This window comes from Dermochelys coriacea, chromosome 2, assembly GCF_009764565.3.
Source record: "Dermochelys coriacea isolate rDerCor1 chromosome 2, rDerCor1.pri.v4, whole genome shotgun sequence".
Lineage (NCBI taxonomy): Eukaryota > Metazoa > Chordata > Testudines > Dermochelyidae > Dermochelys > Dermochelys coriacea.
In genome coordinates this window covers 11,039,700-11,063,192 of record NC_050069.1, presented here as the reverse complement: position 1 = coordinate 11,063,192, position 23,493 = coordinate 11,039,700, and the positions used below count along the sequence as shown (strand labels likewise).

Sequence of the window (23,493 nt, the reverse complement as noted above, 5' to 3'; positions counted from 1 at the left end):
TCTCTCTCTAGGGCCAGGGATACAGTCTACTGAGCCCTTTTCATCATAAGCCAGCAATGGAGGTTGGGGAGAGAATTCCCACAGTCTCTGTTGCTCCTACGGCCTCATGCCAAAACAGTTTAGCCTCCTGTCCTGATGGAGGCATGTTTTCCCCTCCCAGGAAGTATTTCTGTAGTGGTGAGTTGGGGGAACCCAGGCCCGCCCTCTACTCTGGGTTCCTGCCCAGGGACCCTAATGGTAGCAGCTGTTGGAAGCAAACCTTTCACTGCCAGAGTTGCTACATTTCCCTGGGCCACTTCCCCACAGCTCTCCTGATTCTCCCTTACCTTAGGGCTCCCTTACCAATGACTTGAGGGTGTCTTCATTAACCAGCCCTTCAGCCGCACTTCCTCTCCTCTGGCTCCTCTCTGCCTGACTGGAGTGAGCCCTTTTATATTATCAGAAGGGCCTTAATTAGAGTCAGGTGGTCACATTAGCTTAATGGCCTCAGCTGACTCTTTGCAGGTTAATTGGAGTCAGGTGTTCTCATGTTCTCACTCATGGTGGAGTCAGGTGCCGGGAGCAGCCCCTGCTCTGGTCAGTCAGAGCACAGAACACCGTTAATCCAGTGGCCAGTATATCTGCCTTCTGCTACTCTGCTGTACCCAACTGGCCTGGGTCTATCACAATATATATAACTAGTTAGCTAATCACATTTTTCAGTCTTCACAGTGTTGAATTCTCTTGGTGGTTATTTCTCATTCTAACTGTAGTAAATGTGAAAGCTGCTAATCAATTCCATTGTCAGTTTCAGTGGAAACCTAGTTTGAAATAATTAAAGAACTGGAGCCACACAAGGACAAAATAAAAAATTACTCAAAGAAACTACTGAACTTTTTCATCGTTTGGCCAAACACACTGTAAAGAAGAGGCTGAAATGATGCTGATGAACTTTTCCATTGTTTAGCTAAAAACACTCTAAAGAAGAAGCTGAAATGATGCTGATGGAAAATAAACATCAGTTTATTCCCTCTCTTTTATTTTTTAAAACTTATAATTCAGATTTTTCACCCCAGATCTTTATTTGCAAAGGAGGCTGTGTCACAGCTTGTTGCAGTGACATATTAGGCAATTGTGTAAATACAATGAAGCACAAAACAATTAGAATTTTGAATTGTCACTGTCAAGGTTCCTTCCCCACTCTGAAGTCTAGTGAACAGATGTGGGGACCTGCATGAAAACCTCCTAAGCTTACTTTTACCAGCTTAGGCTAAAACTTCCCCAAGGTACAAACTATTTTACCCTTTGCCCTTGGACTTTCACTGCCACCACCAAATGTTTGACTGGGTTTACTGGCAAAGCGTTGTTTGGAAACGTCTTTCCCCCCAAAATCCTCACCAAAACCTTGCACCCCCTTGCCTGGGAAAGGCTTGATACAAATCCTCACCAATTTGCATTGGTGACCACAGACTCAAACCCTTGGATCTTAAGTGCAATGAAAAAAAGCATTCAATTTCTTACAAGAAGAATTTTAATATAAGAAAAGGTAAAAAGAATCACCTCTGTAAAATCAGGATGGTAAATACCTTACAGAGTAATTAGATTCAAAACATAGAGAATCCCTCTAGGCAAAATCTTAAGTTACAAGAAAGACACAAAGACAAGAATATTCATTCTATTCAGCACAGTCTAATTTCTCAGCCATTTAAAGAAATCATAATCTAACGCATATCTAGCTAGATTACTTACTAAATTCTAAGACTCCATTCCTGTTCTGTCCCCGGCAAAAGCATCACACAGACAGACCCAGACTCTTTGTTTCTTCCCCCCTCCAGCTTTGAAAGTATCTTATCTCCTCATTGGTCATTGTGGTCAGATGCCAGTGAGGTTATCCTAGCTTCTTAACCCTTTACAGGTGAAAGGGTTTTTCCCCTGGCCAGGAGGGCTTTTAAAGGTGTTTACCCTTCCCTTTATATTTATGACAAGTCACGTTTTACAAAGACCAGAAGTCCCATCCAGCAAACTTACTATCCATCAAGGTTGTTTAACATATTCAGATTGATTCAGCAACATTTTAATAGGATGCAAAGGTATAAATTTGGTAAAACTTTATAGTCAGCCAAGATAAGATACTACACAATGGTACAACTGACTAGTTAGTAGACTGGAGTTTCAATTATTATCCCTTGATGTTTCACTTCCAGAATTGTAGACTTTTCATTTTGGACAGTACACCTATCTCCAGGCCACACTGCAAGAACAGCTGGATTGGCACCTTGTCCTAACCTTCCAAGCAGAAAGGAAAGGAGGGCACCAGCTAGGCAGTGGCCGCAAAAGGCTCCTTTTGGTAAGTATTAACCTTTTATGATTTTGTAAATTATACATCATAAAAAAAGACTTTGGTTATCTATAAATTTAATCCCCTGTACCTAGGAAGCTGAAAAATTCTGTCCTTAAACTGAATTTAGTGTCTGATCAGTGCTCAGGAATGGAGGTAACTACGGGCTCATCTACACTAATGCTGTAAGGCAACTTCATTTATGTAAGTTTTGTAACTGAAGTCTATGTAACTTAGGTTGACTCACAGTGGTGTCCACTTCTGCCTCTTGGGCAGACGGAGTACTGACGTCGACAGGAAAGCGCTCTCCCATCAACTTATCTTCACCAGACCCGCTAAATCAACACAGCTGCATCAATGACAGCCGTGTCAATTTAGCCAGTAGCGTACACATGGCCTAAATATTGGGCTGTACCTTTATTCTCAAAGTCTCTCAGTCTATGAAAGTCCAGATCATCAGGAAGATATTCCTCAAAACTAATGAAGGGACCCTACAGAAATATGTTATAACAAACAACAGTGGGTAATTAACAGATGCCTATGATCCACTTACGTTCTGCAATTGATATAGTTGTTATTGCACATATTTTCCGAAATGAATGAAATAATGACCCACTGAAAGTTGTTTTAGCTCATTAAGAACTGCCTGTTGCCACAGCTGTCAGTAATAATGACTGCATTAAAAATTACTTTATAGTTTATCACGGGGATTCTCAAACTGGGGGTAGGGACCCCTCAGGGGATCACAAGATTACCACCTGGGGGGTCACGAGCTGTCGGCCTCTACCCCAAGCCCCGCTTCACCTTCAGCATTTATAATGGTGTTAAATATATTTAAAAGTGTTTTTAATTTATAAGGGTGGTCGCACTCAGAGGCTTGCTATCTGAAAGGGGTCATCAGTACAAAAGTTTGAGAACCACTGGTTTATAAGATAAACTGAGATACCACAAAAGAAATTCCTTAAGTAATGAGATAAACTGAGATATCAAAAACAGTATACATTGTGGGAAAGTAATTTTTCCCTCCAAAAGGGGAAATATTATAGGCTCTCACACCCTATAGAAGGAAAGAGGTTTTGGGAGTTAGAGAGAGAATGAACACTGCTAGCATTCCACCAGTTACAGATGAAGGAAATGGGGTCAGCTTTTTACTCTTCACAAAAAGTTGTTAAGTATACTTTCTTTATGTATTCTGTATAGTGCTGTATTAACCTTTGACTGATAATCTTTGATTACATAATTCCATTTGAGCTTGTTACTTTGACTTCTCACATTGTTATTATTGTTATTAAATTCAAACACACAACACCACCAGACACTAAGAGGTGGGGAGGGGTTCAGTCAAGTCAATCACTTGTTCCCCCAGTGGCCAGTGCAGATAAAGGCTAAAAGGGCCAGCTCCCAGAGGTAAATAAGATTAACTGTGATACATGGACAAATTATTAAACAAACAATTTGAATGCCCCTAGAGGATAACAGTGTGATAAGTAATAAGCAACATGGATTTGTCAAGAACAAATCATGCCAAACCAACCTATTTTCCTTCTTTGAGTGGAAACTGGCTACTCTGCTAGGAGCAGAGAGAATGAAGCCCGTTTGACTCGCTGCCCTGAACAGGGCATGGTCACATGGAAAAGCTGAGCCAATGAAATGAGCTACAAGGGGGAAAGAAGCCACAGATGCCATCATCAATCCTTTCGGACATCTGCTGTGACGTAACTTACAGCTGCAATATCTTTATTCGCAGGACAGTGTACAAGCACATCAGAGCAATCATCCCATCAAGGATGCAACATAGGGATGCCGTTAGAACAGCACGTGGTCCAGCAGGGCTGGGCACACTGGGAGACACCACTGTCCTATTGTGCCATTCAATGGGAGCACCTGTCATGGGGACTAGTCCTCCCCGCCAGCACAAGAGATCCACTGGCAACCACCTCGCCTGCCAGTCACATTGCCCTTTTTAGTTTCAGAGTAGCAGCCGTGTTAGTCTGTATTCGCAAAAAGAAAAGGAGTACTTGTGGCACCTTAGAGACTAACAAATTTATTAGAGCATAAGCTTTCGTGAGCTACAGCTCACTTCATCGGATGCATTTGGTGGAAAAAACAGAGGAGAGATTTATATACACACACACAGAGAACATGAAACAATGGGTTTATCATACACACTGTAAGGAGAGTGATCACTTAAGATAAGCCATCACCAGCAGCAGGGGGGGGAAGGAGGAAAACCTTTCATGGTGACAAGCAAGGTAGGCTAATTCCAGCAGTTAACAAGACCCATGGAAAAGAAGCTCTTGAGGAATTCCACCATGATTTCAACAATTTCCATCCCACCATCAACCTCAGCCTGGACCAGTCCACACAAGAGATCCACTTCCTGGACACTACGGTGCTAATAAGCGATGGTCACATAAACACCACCCTATATCGGAAACCTACTGACCGCTATTCCTACCTACATGCCTCTAGCTTTCATCCAGATCATACCACTCGATCCATTGTCTACAGCCAAGCGCTACGATATAACCGCATTTGCTCCAACCCCTCAGACAGAGACAAACACCTACAAGATCTCTATCATGCATTCTTACAACTACAATACCCACCTGCTGAAGTGAAGAAACAGATTGACAGAGCCAGAAGAGTACCCAGAAGTCACCTACTACAGGACAGGCCCAACAAAGAAAACAACAGAACGCCACTAGCCATCACCTTCAGCTCCCAACTAAAACCTCTCCAACGCATCATCAAGGATCTACAACCTATCCTGAAGGACGAGCCATCACTCTCACAGATCTTGGGAGACAGACCAGTCCTTGCTTACAGACAGCCCCCCAATCTGAAGCAAATACTCACCAGCAACCACACACCACACAACAGAACCACTAACCCAGGAACCTATCTTTGCAACAAAGCCCGTTGCCAACTCTGTCCACATATCTATTCAGGGGATACCATCATAGGGCCTAATCACATCAGCCACACTATCAGAGGCTCGTTCACCTGCGCATCTACCAATGTGATATATGCCATCATGTGCCAGCAATGCCCCTCTGCCATGTACATTGGCCAAACTGGACAGTCTCTACGTAAAAGAATGAATGGACACAAATCAGACGTCAAGAATTATAACATTCAAAAACCAGTTGGAGAACACTTCAATCTCTCTGGTCACTCGATCACAGACCTAAGAGTGGCTATCCTTCAACAAAAAAGCTTCAAAAACAGACTCCAACGAGAGACTGCTGAATTGGAATTAATTTGCAAACTGGATACAATTAACTTAGGCTTGAATAGAGACTGGGAATGGATGAGTCATTACACAAAGTAAAACTATTTCCCCATGGTATTTCTCCCTCCCACCCCACCCCCCACTGTTCCTCTGATATTCTTGTTAACTGCTGGAATTAGCCTACCTTGCTTGTCACCATGAAAGGTTTTCCTCCCCCCCCCCGCTGCTGGAGATGGCTTATCTTAAGTGATCACTCTCCTTACAGTGTGTATGATAAACCCATTGTTTCATGTTCTCTGTGTGTGTGTATATAAATCTCTCCTCTGTTTTTTCCACCAAATGCATCCGATGAAGTGAGCTGTAGCTCACGAAAGCTTATGCTCTAATAAATTTGTTAGTCTCTAAGGTGCCACAAGTACTCCTTTTCTTTTTGCCCTTTTTAGTGTATCAGATAGTGTAGTGATAGGGCCACGACAGTATCTAGCAAGACAGGAAGGCAAAAGTTAAGAGCTCCTGCTGAGTGCTCTGTTTCCCAAACCCTTTGGGCTCCAGACATGTTGCCTATGTGTTCCTGTGTTGGGCGCTCTTCCTGCAAGGCAATCAATTCTATAATAGGGACTGTTCCCTGTTTCAGTTAGTTGGTCCAGTTACTCTCACACTAATGTACTCATCACTTGCTTTTTTATGGGCTGATGCCATTCATTTTAGCCCTCCGTGTCACTTTTTCAGTCATACTCACCAGTTTTATTTTAGCTACTGCAATCTGTACCCTTGATGAGCATAACTGTGAGATAACATGAAAGGTGCTTCATGAAACTAAGTTAGTACTTTTGACATTCACACTCTTATAACTACACTGATCAAAACCCTTTTACTTTGTTACTCATTCTTGCAAAATATAGGATTTTCAGTTCTTTATGTTGTCCTAATAAACTATGGGGAAGCATAATTTTTTTCTTAACTTATGGAGGCTCACTATGACAAAGTTTGAGAAACCCTGGGTTAGACAAACACCTTTCAGGGTCAGTCCAGATATACTTAGTCCTGCCTCCAGGCAGGAGGGGCTGGATTAGATGACTTCCTGAGGAAGCTTCCAGCACTACATTTCTAAGATTAATATGGAATCTAATTTGTGAAAGAAGAATAGTAGATGTAAATTGGTGAATTTTAATTAGCTTTTTCAGTGTAATGTACAGGATGTGTTAGCACATACATATGAAAGAGAGTAAGAGTAGACAGCCATCTAAAATGTGATCTTACTATTTGCACCCTGAAATTAAATCTGGTGGAAATGTTATCACTATCTTACGCAGTGATGTTGTAGCCCTGTCGGTCCCAGGATACAAGAGAGACAAGGTGGGTGAGATAATATCTTTTATTAGACCAAATGTTGATGAGAGAGAATTTGGTCCAATAAAAGATCTCTCACTTACCTTGCATCACTATCTTAAGTATTCCTAAGGCACCAATCACCTTGGTATCTAAGACATCATACAGGAAAGATCATTTCCCAAATTTATGTCTATTTGAAACATAAGGGAACTGAGGAAAAAGTCTGTATGGTATTTTTCCAATTGATCACTTGGGTAGCATTGTTCTCTAATAAGAACATAAGAATGGCCATATTGGGTCAGACCAAAGGTCCATCTAGCCCAGTACCCTGTCTTCTGACAGTGGCCAATGCCAGGTGCCCCAGAGAGAATGAACAGAACAGAATCATCAAGTGACCCATACCCTGTCGCCCATTCCCAGCTTCTGGCAAACAGAGGCTAGGGACACCATCCCTGTCCATCCTCGCTAATAGCCATTGATGAACCTATCCTCCATGAACTTATCTAGTTCTTTTTTGAACCCTGTTATAGTCTTGGCCTTCCCAATATCCTCTGGCAAGGAATTCCACAGGTTGACTGTGCATTGTGTGAAAAAAAATACTCCCTTTTGTTTATTTTAAACCCGCTGTCTATTCATTTCATTTGATGACCTCCAGTTCTTGTGTTATGAGAAGGAGTAAATAACACTTCCTTATTTACCAATGTGCATTACTTTCCATTTATCAACATTAAATTTCATCTGCCATTTTATTGACCATTCACCCAATTTTGAGAGATCCTCTTGTAGCTCTTCACAATCTGCCTGGGACATAACTATCTTGAGCAATTTTGTATCAACAAATCTCTCAACAACAACTAAAGGTAACTGATAAGTAAGTGGGGAACATCATCTCTTAGTAAATAAAAAAATACTGTGTTTCAACATATAGGTCACATTAGTAGCTTTAAGAAGAAGATTCATTTCCCAACTGCATTCAAATTCCCCAGGAACACTTTGATGGCATATTTTTGGAACCCAGGAAAACTAGACCAATATTTTATATTGTGAATTGCCAACTGAAAATCTGAAGCTATAAAAGCATAGCCTATCTCATAGAAACTAAAAAGCAGTTTAACATCTCACATAATACCTAAGCAACAAAATCTGATACAAGTTCAATGCAAATTAATTAAAAAATTTAAATAAGGAGAGAAAGCGTAAGTGCAAACTTTGACTTCTAATTCACAGCATCTAACCATTTGGAGTCAGCAGAGAAAAGATCAATAAATCAAGGAACAAAGGGTGTTTTACTTAACGAGAAACATTTATTCACAGGTGTTCTGAAAATGATAAATTTCTACTATTTTTCACTTTAAAATGTAATATGGTATGATAAATGACTTGGCTTGGTGCTGAGAAATCAATATTATGAAGCACAAAAGCTAAACAACAACTTTGTTGATCACCAAAACCATTAGCATAGAATAAATACAGAGAGAGATGATGAGCACATGAAAATAATAAAGTGCATTTATCAACATGCAGTCAACACACGTATGTAAAAATAAAGGGACCATAAGAACCTTTCGGCAGGGGCTGCAGAAAAAAAGCTGCCTACAAAGAAAGATTTAAATATTTATATTATTTTTGGCCCTTTTTCAACAAAGCACTTATACATCAGCTTAGTTAAATGTGCTGAAGTCCATCCCTATTCAGCAATTACTTGAGTACATGCTTAGTTTCCATTGACTTTACATGCTGATGCGTATGTTGAATACGGATGGACTAAAGCCAATGAATATAGTTAAGCATATACTGAAGTCCTTTGCTGAACTGGAACTATCCAGCACCCGCTACTATGCAGAGAAAGTATGCATAAGTACATAATTGGACTCCACATAAGCCTTAAGTTCAAATCAAGTTAGCACTATTAAAAAAAAAAAGTGTTTGGGTTTTTTTTATGGTAAAATATTTGCCATGTGCAGTAAGACACTGGCAACAGAATGACACTTAAGGAATAGGAAAGTCTTATTTTAGGTTAAGGAAAATGGTCATTACCTAACACAAAAAATAATGAATGTGTGAGTTTCTCAATACTACACTGTTAAACACAGTAATCACCTCGAGATCAGAATAAAACTAACTATAGACCCTAATGAGTGTTGGGAAAGTGGCATGGTACCTAGGATTTAGAGCAGGTGACTTGTAGTTGGCTGGGTTCCTAGCTTTGCCTCAGACTCGCTTCATGACAATGGGTAAGTCATTTCAAAGAACTTTAATTTACTCATCTACAAACCTCGGGCAGGGTAGGCATAAACAACATGTGGAAAATGCTTTTTGAGATTCTTGAACCAAGAACAAGCGTAAACAACCCCCCTCCCCCCCCAAAAAAATAAAATACGTATAAAAGAAGAACTGAAATATGTTTCCATATTAAAAATACATAATCCAGTCATAGTGTTATTTATTTTTAAGGAGTGGTGAGGGGAGGTTGTTTATAGAACTTAAAAGCCTTATCGTTACCTAGGATAGACAACAACAGATCTTTTTACCATACAATGAGCCATCAGAGTAAATAAGCTGTGGATCCCCTTGGAGAGGTTTGTAGAATTTTTCTAGGTTCTGTGGAATTTTTGTAAAACAACGTAGACGTTTTGCTGAGCATTTACAGAGTCCCCAAAGTAAACATCCCCACAATTGGATTACAAACATTTACACAATCCCCAAAGTATGTACCCACACAATTTGATATTTACTATATTTTTCAGTTAGCACCAGGTATGAACTTACTTAGCGCAACTGAAAAAAAGAGAATAAAATTATCCCCATTGTGTTACACATCATTTTTAAACAACATAGTATTCAGTAAATCGGCCTAGCAATAAAATTGAATGATTTGACTATGCAAATGTATAGAAGATGTATGTACAAAATTAAACCTTAATCACAAAAAGTTAAATCTGTGGTTTATTTCACTCCTGGACATGTTTGCGTCTCATAGTATGAGAGGGATGTATTCTAGAACACACACACAAGTAAGGAAATTCTAAAAGTAAATTATAAACTTTAAACCTGCAATCTTTATTGAAGTTTAGAAAGTATTAATGAATGTGATACCACATCGGTCAAATAAGTTAATATTATCAAATGCATAGAGGTATGTTGTATGATTGATAAAGATTAGATTTTTAATCATAGGAGATTACAACTACAGGAAATTATCTTTTAGGTTGTATTTACTGTTAATTTTAAATGACTGTTCTAGAACTAGGTAACTGTGAGGGAAAGATATCTTTAAAGTAGGGCGGTTGTTTAATCGCAGTTAACTCGCGCGATTAATTAAAAAAAAATCACGATTAAAAAATTAATTGCAATTTTAATCGCACTAAGCAATAGAATAACAACTGAAATGTATTAAATAGTTTTGGATGTTTTTTCTACATTTTCAAATATATTGATTTCATTTACAACACAGAATACAAAATACACAGTGATCACTTTACAGTGCAAATATTTGTAATAAAAATAATAATATAAATAAAAGAAATAGTATTTTTCAATTCACCTCATACAAGTAGCATAGTGCAATTGCTTTATCGTGAAAGTGAAACTTCCAAATGTAGATTCTTTTTTGCTACATAACTTCACTCAAAAACAAAAAAATGTAAAACTTTAGAGCCTACAAGTCCACTCAGTCCTACTTCTTGTTCAGCCAATCGCTAAGACAAACAAGTTTGTTTACATTTACAGGAGATAATGTTGCCCACTTTTTATTTACAATGTCACCTGAAAGTGAGAACAGGCATTCACATGGCACTTTTGTAGTTGATATTGCAAAGTATTTACGTGCCAGATATGCTAAACATTCGTATGCCCCTTCATGCTTCAGCCACCATCCGAGAACATGCTTCCATGCTGATGATGCTCATTAAAAAAAATAACATGTTAATTAAATTTTTGACTGCTGGTGGCATCTGACTCAGATGATGAAAGTGAACATGCATCAGTCCACACTGCTTTGGATTGTTATCAACCAGAACCTGTCATCAACATGGACACATGTCCTCTGGAATGATGGTTGAAGCATGACGTCACATACGAATCTTTAGCGCATCTGGCATGTAAATATCTTGCGATGTGGGCTAAAATATTGCCAAGAAAATGCCTATTCTCACTTTCAGGTGACACTGTAAACAAGAAGAAGGCAGCATTATATTCTGCAAATGTAAACAAACTTGTTTGTCTGAGCAATTGGCTGAACAAGTAGTAGGACTGAGTGGACTTGTAGCTTCTGAAGTTTTACACTTTTATTTTTGAATGCAGTTATTTTTTGTATGTAATTCTATATTTGTAAGTTCAACTTTCATGATAAAGAGATAGCATTATCACTAGGGCTGTCAAGCAATTAAAAAAATTAATCACAATTAATCGTGCTGTTAAACAATAAGAGAATACCATTTATTTAAGTATCTTTGGATGTTTTCTACATTTTCAAATCTATTGATTTCAATTACAACATGGAATACAAAGTGTACAGTGCTCACTTTATTTTTATTACAAATATTTGCACTATAAAAAAGATAAACAAAAGAAATAGTATTTTTCAAGTCACCTCATACAAGTACTTTAGTTCAATCTCTTTATCATGAAAGTGCAACTTACAAATGTAGAATTATGTACAAAAAAATCCTGCATTCAAAAATAAAACAATGTCAAATGTTAGAGCCTAGAAGTCCACTCAGTTCTACTTCTTGTTCAGCCAATCGCTCAGAGGACATGCATCCATGCTGATGACAGGTTCTGATCGATAACAATCCAAAGCAGTGCGGAACAATGCATGTTCATTTTCATCATCTGAGTCAGATGCCACCAGCAGAAGGTTAATTTTTCTTTTTTGGTGGTTTGGGTTCTATAGTTTCTGCATCATAATGTTGCTCTTTTAAGACTTCTGAAAGCATGCTCCATACCTCACCCCTCTCAGATTTTGGAAGGCACTTCAGATTCTTAAACCTTGGGTCAAATGCTGTAGCTATCTTTAGAAATTTCACATTGGTAACTTCTTAGCATTTTGTCAAATTTGCAGTGAAAGTGTTCTCGGTCATCCTCAGAGACTGCTTTAACATGAAATATATGACAGAACGTGGGTAAAACACAGCAGGAGACATACAATTCTCCTCCAAGGAGTTCAGTCACAAATTTAATTACGGCATTATTTTTTAATGAGCATCATCAGCATGGAAGCATATCCTCTGGAACTATGGCAGAAGCATGAAGAGGCATATGAATCTTTAGCGCATCTGGCGCATAAATATCTTGTGAAGCCAGCTACAACAGCACGAATGCCTGTTTTCACTTTCAGGTGACATTGTAAATAAGAAGTGGGCAGCATTATCTCCCATAAATGTAAATATCTTTTTCTCTTAGCTGAACAAGAAATAGGACTGAGTGGACTTATAAGTTGCACTTTCATGATAAAGAGGTTACACTACAGTACTTGTATGAGTGACTTGAAAAAATATGATTTCTTTTATTTTTACAGTGCAAGTATTTGTATTAAAAATAATATAAAGTGAGCACTGTACACTTTGTATTCTATGTTGTAAGTGAAAATATATTTGAAAATGTAGAAAAACATCCAAAAATATGTATTAAATTTCATTAACAGTGCAATTAATCACAATTAATTTTTTTTGAGTTAATCGCATGAGTTAACGGAAATTGACTGCCCTAATTATCACTTGTATGAGGTGAATTGAAAAATACTATTTCTTTTGCTTTTACAACACAAATAGTTGTAATCAAAAATAAATAAAGTGAGCAGTGTACACTTCATATTCTCTGTTGTAATTTAAATCAATATATTTGAAAATGTAGAAAAAATAAAAAAATATTTAAATAAATGGTATTCTATTATCGCTTAGCAGCACGATTAATCACTTGACAGCCCTACTTTAAAGGTTATTCTTCTAGCATCAATGGGTCCAGGAAAAACTTGCTATTAAAATTTTAATAGCATTTCCCATCAAAGCCCCTTTTCAAACTAAAAATATAACACCTAAATAAAGAGAAGAAAGGAATCTGCTTCTCTCTTGTAAAATTTACAAAAAACACATTCAAGTAAGTGGACATTAGAGTTACCAATTTATGCTATATATTGACAAAAAAATAGGCACTGACAGTGTTAGAAATGCTGACTATATAGTTTATACTCCTGGGGGAATTCTGCCCCACTGCACAATGCAAAATTTGTACAGAATTCCTTGTTTCTTCTACAGAATTGGGGCTGCAGAGCTGCCGGCCATCTCTAAGGACCGCGGGACCCTGCAGAGCCCAGCTCGCAGTGAGCGGAGTGCCCCAGTCCGGCAGAAATAGAGTGTGCACATTCTGGCTGCCTGGCTAGATCCTCATTCTCCTGGGGATGGGAGAAGACACCGAAGACCCAGCTCTGGCAAAGGGAAAGGAAGAGCATGGCCGCACCATACAACATCCCCCCCGCGGGACAGTAAAGAAGCTGGGGAGGACTAAAGGCTCTGGGGGTGCAGGTTTCTGAGCCGGGAGCTGCCCCATGGCTGGGCTCTAAGGGTGCCTGCGGATGGGCACTGGGGTGTGGGGGTGCCCACGGCTAGGCTCTGGGGTGAGAGGGGCGTGGGTGTCTGGGCTCTGACAGTGCCTGCGGCTGGGCTCTGGTGATGCCCACGGCACCTGTGGGGGGAGACGGGTGCGGGTGTCTGGGCTCTGAAGGTGCCTGTGGCTGGGCTCTGGGGAGAGAGGGATGTGGATGTCTGGACTCTGGGGGACCATGTAGCCCCATACAGAACCCCCCAAATGGAACTAGATTTTCATATGGGTTTCTTTAACTCTCTGCTCCTGGAGGAATCTTTTTCTGTTGTTGTGTGTATTGCTGACATACTTGCTGACAGGTATTTTGAAATAAATTACCAAAATAATCGAAACTGGAGTGATTATATTGTGTTATTTTGACAAATAAAATATGCAGAATTTTGTCACATTTTTAATTTTCTAGTGCAGAATTCCCCCCAGGAGTAACAGACCCAGAAGAGTGAAGAGTTATTGGATTGTGGATACACTGACTTCTGCCTGGAGCTTGGGTAGACCTTGTAAAAGCCAGTCATTGAGGTAAAGAAATAATTGCATGCCTCCCTTTCCTTAGAAATGCAGCCAGCACCACCATGTATTTTGTACAGACTCACAAGGCAACAAACAGGCCAAAGGGTGGGACCATAAAACTGAGTGTTGTTGACTAGAAAACTTAGCAGTTTCCTGTGGTTTTGATGGGTATACATGGAAATGCATATCCTTAAAGTCAACGGCAGCATATCAGTCACTGGGGTCCAGGGAGGGGATGATGGAGACCAGAATGACCATGTAAAACTTTATTTTTGTTCTTTATTTATGCGAACTTTGCAAGCCTAGGATGGGTCTGACACCTCCTTTTTCCTTTGGAATTGGGAAATAACATAATAGAAACACTTCCCTCAATGGAGAGGGGGAACTTCTTCTATGGGTCCCAAATAGAAAAGAGAGCACACTTCTCAGAGGAAGACATCCTCGTGAGAGTGGTCCTTGATGAGGGACAGGGAAAGAAGTTGAGGGGGGACTGGAAATAAACTGCAGGGTGTATCCCTGTTCTACAGTAATTAGGGGGACCAACCACACAGAAAGTGAGATAACCTGTTGGAAAAATTAGGGGGGAGAAAAACTGGTGCACTGCAATCTGGTACTCTGTCCCCGACAAGGCAATCCAAGAGACTGGTTGGGATTTCCCAACCGTCTTGAAGAACTCACTGAAGACAACAATTGTGGAGGAGGTCTTCTCTTGTATTTTTTCCCCTCATTTTCTAGATTGATCAGGCTATTGTAGTAAAACCTGGCACTCCTGTAGAGACTGAAGGTGGAACTGCTTTCTTTTAGAGAAAGGCATATAAATTCCCAACTATTTCAGTGTGGACCACCTCATCCATCATCTGTGAGATAGGAAGATCCTGGATCATCTGCTGGATCTTTTACGAGGGACCCAAGGACTGAACTCACAAACATTTGCATTTAGTTCCTGAATCTCCCCCCTAAGGATGCTTGTAAAGAGGTCCAAGCCATCAGCTTGCCCTCATCTAACATGGCCTAGAACTGTCTGGCAGCCTCTGGCATCTTGTCAGAGATCTTCAGGGTACTGTCTCAGAGGGAGAAGTTGTATCTGGCCAATAAGGTTTATTGGTTAGAGATACAAAACCATAGACAAGATGTGGTACAACATATTCCACCTATCAGGCCTGATTTCTTTGTGTCTTTGTCCTTTAGTAGAAGGAAATTATTCCTGACACATGCTTTAATTCACTGAAGAGACAACTGGGCAACCTGGTGAAGGATGTACTTGAAAATAGCAGGCATGGTATCTTTTCTCCGTTTTCTTAGCCGTCAGAGGCAGACGGCATGGTTTGCCACAAAGAATTTGTAGGCTCTAGGATTGCCTCGTTGATAGGTAGAGCCGCTCTAGAAGGTCCTGCTGAACCCAGAAAGTCCACCAGCCTGTGAGAACTCTCCTGAACTACTTCAACAGGAATATCAAGAGATGTAGATACTCTCTTTTAAAGCTTTTGATAAGCTCTGTAATCATCCTGGACAGGTGAGGAATCCCAGGATACAAGTCTCTCTGCAGGTGATGAATAGGAATAATGCAGAGGAGGCTGAGGTTGATCCTCCTGTAGTGAGATCGGTCAAGGTTCCAAACCCTGAGTCTGGTCTTCAGGGTCTTGCCTCAGAATCAACCTCAATACTGGCAATAACCTCCTAGATCTACTCACGTGAGCTAGCCTGTCATTTGCTAGATCTGTAAAACTTAAGAACCGGAGAGGTTCTGGAAGTGGGAGGCATGTCCTACAGGTTCCAGAAAGACCCTGGGTATGGCATAGAACCTGAGCAATCACTGCTCCATGAATCCATGTCTCTGGAACTCCAGTGGGTACCAAGAATAGAATTCCCACAATTAAGGTGAAGGAGAGTGTCATCAGGAACAAGGGGCATAAGTGTGTACCTCAGAATCTGAAGAGGACCTTGAATTGCTTGACCACACTGGTTATGTGCCAGGTGGTGCCAAGATCCAGGAACATTATCTCCAGAGATACCAGAACCTGGGACAGAATGTTGGATTTACTTCTGGACTTCATGCTTCATAGATCTAGCCCCCACAGTACCAAGTACTGATCTGCAAAAACAACAAGGAGTCCGGTGGCACCTTAAAGACTAACAGATTTATTTGAGCATAAGCTTTTGTGGGTAAAAACCCCACTTCTTCAGATGCATGGAGTGAAAATTACCACTCCATGAATCTGAAGAAGTGGGGGTTTTACCCCAAAAGCTTATGCTCAAATAAATCTGTTAGTCTTTAAGGAGCCACCAGACTCCTTGTTTTTGTGGATACAGACTAACACGGCTACCCCCTGATACTTGATACCAAGTACTGATCTGGTCTCTGAGATTGTGTGTAGCTAGGGCCTGACTTCCACTGGTATCTTCCAACTTGTCTCCTGGACAATCAGAGAATCCAGTATCGAGAGGCAGAGTAGGTCACATGCTTCTGCATAGGTCTCTGGCACCAGTGATATCAAGAGATTTTCCTGGTGCTGTTCTTGTTGCACCAAAGGAGCTGACACTGCAGTATCAATAGCACAGGCACCGGTGCCGGAGCAGATCATAGAATCATAGAATCATAGAATATCAGGGTTGGAAGGGACCCCAGAAGGTCATCTAGTCCAACCCCCTGCTCAAAGCAGGACCAAGTCCCAGTTAAATCATCCTAGCCAGGGCTTTGTCAAGCCTGACCTTAAAAACCTCTAAGGAAGGAGATTCTACCACCTCCCTAGGTAACGCATTCCAGTGTTTCACCACCCTCTTAGTGAAAAAGTTTTTCCTAATATCCAATCTAAACCTCCCCCATTGCAACTTGAGACCATTACTCCTCGTTCTGTCATCTGCTACCATTGAGAACAGTCTAGAGCCATCCTCTTTGAAACCCCCTTTCAGGTAGTTGAAAGCAGCTATCAAATCCCCCCTCATTCTTCTCTTCTGCAGACTAAACAATCCCAGCTCCCTCAGCCTCTCCTCATAAGTCATGTGCTCTAGACCCCTAATCATTTTTGTTGCCCTTCGCTGTACTCTTTCCAATTTATCCACATCCTTCTTGTAGTGTGGGGCCCAAAACTGGACACAGTACTCCAGATGAGGCCTCACCAGTGTCGAATAGAGGGGAACGATCACGTCCCTCGATCTGCTCGCTATGCCCCTACTTATACATCCCAAAATGCCATTGGCCTTCTTGGCAACAAGGGCACACTGCTGACTCATATCCAGCTTCTCGTCCACTGTCACCCCTAGGTCCTTTTCCGCAGAACTGCTGCCGAGCCATTCGGTCCCTAGTCTGTAGCGGTGCATTGGATTCTTCCATCCTAAGTGCAGGACCCTGCACTTATCCTTATTGAACCTCATTAGATTTCTTTTGGCCCAATCCTCCAATTTGTCTAGGTCCTTCTGTATCCTATCCCTCCCCTCCAGCGTATCTACCACTCCTCCCAGTTTAGTATCATCCGCAAATTTGCTGAGAGTGCAATCCACACCATCCTCCAGATCATTTATGAAGATATTGAACAAAACGGGCCCCAGGACCGACCCCTGGGGCACTCCACTTGACACCGGCTGCCAACTAGACATGGAGCCATTGATCACTACCCGTTGAGCCCGACAATCTAGCCAGCTTTCTACCCACCTTATAGTGCATTCATCCGGCCCATACTTCCTTAACTTGCTGACAAGAATGCTGTGGGAGACCGTGTCAAAAGCTTTGCTAAAGTCAAGAAACAATACATCCACTGCTTTCCCTTCATCCACAGAACCAGTAATCTCATCATAAAAGGCGATTAGATTAGTCAGGCATGACCTTCCCTTGGTGAATCCATGCTGACTGTTCCTGATCACTTTCCTCTCCTCTAAGTGCTTCAGGATTGATTCTTTGAGGACCTGCTCCATGATTTTTCCAGGGACTGAGGTGAGGCTGACTGGCCTGTAGTTCCCAGGATCCTCCTTCTTCCCTTTTTTAAAGATGGGCACTACATTAGCCTTTTTCCAGTCATCCGGGACTTCCCCCGTTCGGGGAAAATCTTTTATTTTCAAGCTATAGCAAGGTGAAAATATATGAACTATAGACATGCACATGGACTGTTTTACCACAAAGTGAGAGGTAGGTTACAGTTGGTATCTTATAAAATATCCAGCAGTTCCACACATCTCTCCATACATCTTATTAATTACATTCAGCAGCTTTTGTCTGCGTGCTGCTATGGATATCTTGAGTTGCAAGGATGACTGGAAGCCTTACCTTGTTGCAGGAAGGGTACTAATGTGTGTAAAGAAGACAGATGGCTCCACTTCCACATGAAGGCCCAGAGAGAGGTTCCTGTAATAGCCATCGGAGTGTCCTGGTCCCCCAGAGTATTTGAAATTCAAAATGGCTTCCAGTGTCTGGAAAAATAATGGTAAATAAGTTATTAACTATGGCTCATTTCTGTGCATCATAACTGTTCAATCAAATTAGGTCATGGAAAAGGTGCAGTAGTGATGAAATTTCTAAACAGAAAATTTAAAATCAAATGAAAATTGATTTATAACATGTCACAAAAATTCTGGTAGCTTTTGAAACAAAGTTGTCATTTATACATTACACACAACAATCTCTTTCTTTCTTAAAGTCCATTTTACAGTAGCGTCTTACTGGTTAACAGATATTACAGTGGTGGGTGTATCTATGGTAGTGGTTTCCAATCACCAATATATTGCTTTTATTGGTGCTAATTCAGAATTTCATGACTGCTACTCTAGACTCCGCATTTTTTCCTTAATGAGCTGCCTATGCTGGTTCCCATCACACCATTTCCATTTCACTGTGTGCCCTCCGACTCACAATGGAGCTTTGGTGGATCCAAATCCAAGCTGCACTGGCTGTTGCAACAGAGGTCTTAGAGTGGAAAACCAGCTGTTGCACAAACAGGTTTAGAAGCACTGGCATATGGTATAACTTCAATCACCAACGCAAAAAAAAAAAGAAAGCAATATCACACCAACTAGATGCCATCACTTTTCAGAGGATTCCACTTCAAGCTCCACAAAGCATTTTACAAAATCTGCCAATATTTGGTGCTATTGCTTACTCAGAAACCACTTCAGAATAATCAGAGATCAGAAATAACTCGAAATTTCCTAGTTATGAAGGAACTTCATGTTGTGAAGTGCTCTAACACTGTTCTATTTCAGGTCATATTGAGGGAATGGACTAAAAATGTTTTTTTAATGTTAATAAAAAAATTCCCTGAGGATTCATGTTAGTTAGCAATTCACTGTTCTGCAATAAGTGTGTCTAGGTTTTATCCCATTCACAATTCATCCAGAACAGTGCAGCTTAACTTTGCTTCCTAATATAGCCCTAAAGCAGTACTTACAATATTAACAGAAGTAGCCACTGGGAAACTCTGTGCAGTTACTTCTACTGCTTGTACAATAATTTCTCACTGGAAGTTAATGAAGCTAAGCTTATGTCACTTCCGGAGTTGATCAATAGAAAATACAAAAATAAAAAAAATGCAGACCCACTATAAACAAACAGTTTCATTCTGCTTTTCCAGATGCCTTAATTAACAAACAACAGAGCTGGAATCATCAAGTCCAGAGAGCTGACACTGCTTAAGACTAAGTCATAACTTGAGACAGAACCTCAACATTTAATTAGGAATTCTACAATGAAAAGCATGGATCTCTATCCTTTATTTTATTGCTATAATATTAATGATAGGTTTCAAAATGGTAACCATGTTAGTCTGCATCAGCAAAAAGAATGGAAGTACTTGTGGCACCTTAGAGAATAACAAATTTATTTGAGCACAAGCTTTCGTGGGCTAAAGCCCATTTCATTAGATGCATGTAGTGGAAAATACAGTAGGAAATATACATACATACATACACACACACACACACACACACACACACACACACACACACACAGAACATAAAAAAATGAGGGTTGCCATACCAACTCTAACGAGACTAATTGATTAAGGTGGGCTATTATCAGCAGAAGAAAAAAACTTTTGTAGTGATAATCAGGATGGCCCATTTCAAACAGTTGACAAGAAGGTGTGAGTAACAGTAGGGGGAAAATTAGCATGGGGAAATAGTTTTTAGTTTGTGTAATGACTCATCCACTCCCAGTCTTTATTCAAGCCTAAGTTAATGGTGTCCAGTTTGCAAATTAATTCCAGTTCTGCAGTTTCTCATTGGAGTCTGTTTTTGAAGATTTTTTGTTGAAGAATTGCCACCTTCAGGTCTGAAATTGAGTGTCCAGGGAGGTTGAAGTGTTCTCCAACTGGTTTTTGAATGTTAGAATTCTTGACATCTGATTTGTGTCCATTTATTCTTTTGTGTAGAGACTGTCTGGTTTGGCCAATGTACATGGCAGAGGGGCATTGCTGGTACATAATGGCATATATCACATTGGTATATGTGCAGGTGAACAAGCTTCTGATAGTGTGGCTGATGTGATTAGGTCCTATGATAGTGTCCCTTGAAAAGATATGTGGACAGAGTTGGAAACAGGCTTTGTTGCAAGGATAGGTTCCTGGGTTATTGTTTTTGGTGTGTGGTTGCTGGTGAGTATTTGCTTCAGGTTGGGGAACCGTCTGTAAGCAAGAACTGGCCTGTCTCCCAAGATCTGTGAGAGTGATGGGTCGTCCTTCAGGATAGGTTGTAGATTCTTGATGATGTGCTGGAGAGGTTTTAGTTGGGAGCTGAAGGCAATGGCTAATGGTGTTCTGTTACTTTCTTTGTTGGGCCTGTCCTGCAGTAGGTGACTTCTGGGTACTCTTCTGGCTCTGTCAATCTGTTTCTTCATTTCAGCAGGTGGGTATTGTAGTCGTAAAGACGCTTGATAGAGATCTTGTAGGTGTTTGTCTCTGTCTGAGGGGTTGGAGCAAATGTGGTTGTATCTTAGAGCTTGGCTGTAGACAATGGATAATGTGGTGTGGTCTGGATGAAAGCTGGAGGCATGTAGGTAGGAATAGCCGTCAGTAGGTTTCCGGTATAGGGTGGTGTTTATGTGACCATTGCTTATTAGCATTGTAGTGTCCAAGAAGTGGATCTCTTGTTTGGACTGGTCCAGGCTGAGGTTGATAGTGGGATGGAAATTGTTGAAATCATGGTGGATTTCCTCATGGGCTTCTTTTCCAGGGGTCCAGATGATGAAGATGTCATCAGTGTAGCACAAGTAGAATAGGCGCTTTATGGGACAAGATCTGAAGAAGCATTGTTCTAAGTCAGCCATAAAAATGTTGGCATACTGTGGGGCCATGCAGGTACCCATAGCAGTGCTGCTGAATATCAAGGTATACTTTATCCCCAAATGTGAAATAGTTGTGAGTGAGGACAAAGTCATTAAGTTCAGCTACCAGGCTTGCCTTGACATTATCGGGGATGCTGTTCCTGATGGCTTGTAGTCTATCTTTGTGTGGAATGTTGGTGTAGAGGGCTTTTACAGCCATAGTGGCCAGAATGGTGTTTTCTGGAAGATCACTGATGGATTGTAATTTCCTCAGGAATTCAGTGGTGTCTTGAAGATAGGTAGGAGTGGTAGCGCAGGGCCTGAGGAGAGAGTCTACAGTGCCAGTTAATCCTGCTGTCAGGGTGCCAATGCCTGAGCTGATGGGGCATCCAGGATTTCCAGGTTTATGGATCTTGGGTAGCTGACAGAATACCCCGGGTCGGGGTTCTAGGGATGTGTCTGTGCAGATTTGTTCTTGTGCTTTTTCAGGGAGTTTCTTGAGCAGATGGTTTTGTTTCTTTTGGTAACCCTCAGTGGGATCAGAGGGTAATAGCCTGTAGAATGTGGTGTTAGAGATCTGCCTAGCAGCCTCTCGTTCATATTCCGACCTATTCATGACAACGACAGCACCTCCTTTGTCAGCCTTTTTGATTATGATGTCAGAGATGTTCCTGAGGCTGTGGATGGCATTGTGTTCTGCACACCTGAGGTTATGGGGCAAGTGATGCTGCTTTTCCACAATATCACTTGCCCCATAACTTCAGCTGTGCAGAACACAATGCCATCCATAGCCTCAGGAACAACTGACATCATAATCAAATTACTCTCAAATTAGAAAATTCCTCACTCTCAAATTAGAAAATTCCAGCATGAACATTGCCCATGCACCCTTAACTCAGCCCCTTGTGCAAATGCATGATGATATAGACTTTAATTACATGCAGAAGTACTGTGAAAAGTTTGGTGTAACTTTCTCAGTTTCACATATGAACTCTAGTTCAGAGGCAAAGACAGAATCCAAGTCTCCAGGTGAGTGACATTCAACTTCCCTAGCCATAAGACCAGCCTTTCTCTTCCCGCAGTCCACTACCTAATTCACTACAAAACTTCCAACTTCTGCAACAAATGAGGCAGGAGTTCTACAGATAACAGACTCCTTCCCTATACATCCCTATTAATCCCCAGAACAGATCCATTCTGTGCATGGCATAAACAAGGCATCCTGTGTAAAAAATAATATGCAATCATGTAACTGAAGACTTTATATTGCCTAATTTTTATGATTGTTTATTTGTGAGAACAACCTTAACATTAAAAACTTTGAGTGAATTACCTTAGTTTTTAATCAAAAATATATTTTCATACATATGCTATTTAAATAATAAAGCACTTACACAATTGTTGTCTTCACTGTATATTTAATTGCTAGTGTTATCTCTGTGAAACTCCATGTTTCACCACTCAGTGCAATGTTGATCAACTTACTGGAAATAATTAAACTAAACTGTATTCAAACAAAACATGTTTTTTTTTATTTTGCAACTTTTAAATTACATCTTTTTTAATTGTGTAATAGAAAACTGAGTAGGGACTCATTTATAATTTCCTGCTTTTTGAAAAAGGTAAATATTCAGAAAGCCATAGATTTGTAAGTATATAAAAATATAAAATACAAGGAGCTTTAATTTTATATCTTATTTTTATGTAACCCTTTTTGAGGAAAGTAACAATTGCCCTTTGAAAAGAAACAGTGTAACTTACATAGCACAAACCCCAAGGAGCACAGCAGGAGCTCCTTAAAACTCATTACATTTCTTCCTGTGACCCTTCATTATAACGTTATGATAGTCTGAGGTAAACCAGTTTTCAAAGGCAGCCATTGCCATGACTACCAGATACGCAATCAGTGCTCTCCCAAGTATGCAAACAAAATGGAGGCTGTGAGAGACTATTATCTGATTATTTTTGATGTCACAATGTTACTGCTCAGGGAGCAGCAGGAACCTTTAAATGTGCATTGCTGTGTGAAAAGTAATCAGGCTTTTCCAGTGTTCCAGTTTTCCCAAATTTCCTTAAAACCCAACATAGAAACACTCAAACTCATACGAATTTATTCCACATGCACATTAATTAGTGGTTGAAATTTGGTACAAGTTCCCTGTAGCATGTTTCAGATTTAAAATGTGAGACACGAACCCTGTAAAACAGAAAATTATGATGCAAAGTTAAGTATGGTCTTACTACTGCAAGAACATA

At 40.4% G+C, this 23,493-nt stretch overlaps 1 protein-coding gene across 5 annotated transcripts in view; it reads right to left on the bottom strand.

The window, feature by feature from the left end:
• Positions 1–23,493, bottom strand: part of TRAPPC9 (trafficking protein particle complex subunit 9) — an 874,505-nt gene that overhangs the window by 522,048 nt on the left and 328,964 nt on the right. For all 5 annotated transcript variants that reach the window (XM_043507302.1, XM_043507301.1, XM_038389963.2 and 2 more), the window contains exon 18: positions 18,250–18,392. In XM_043507302.1, coding sequence (XP_043363237.1) covers positions 18,250–18,392 — 143 coding nt within the window. The remainder of the gene's footprint in view (positions 1–18,249; positions 18,393–23,493) is intronic.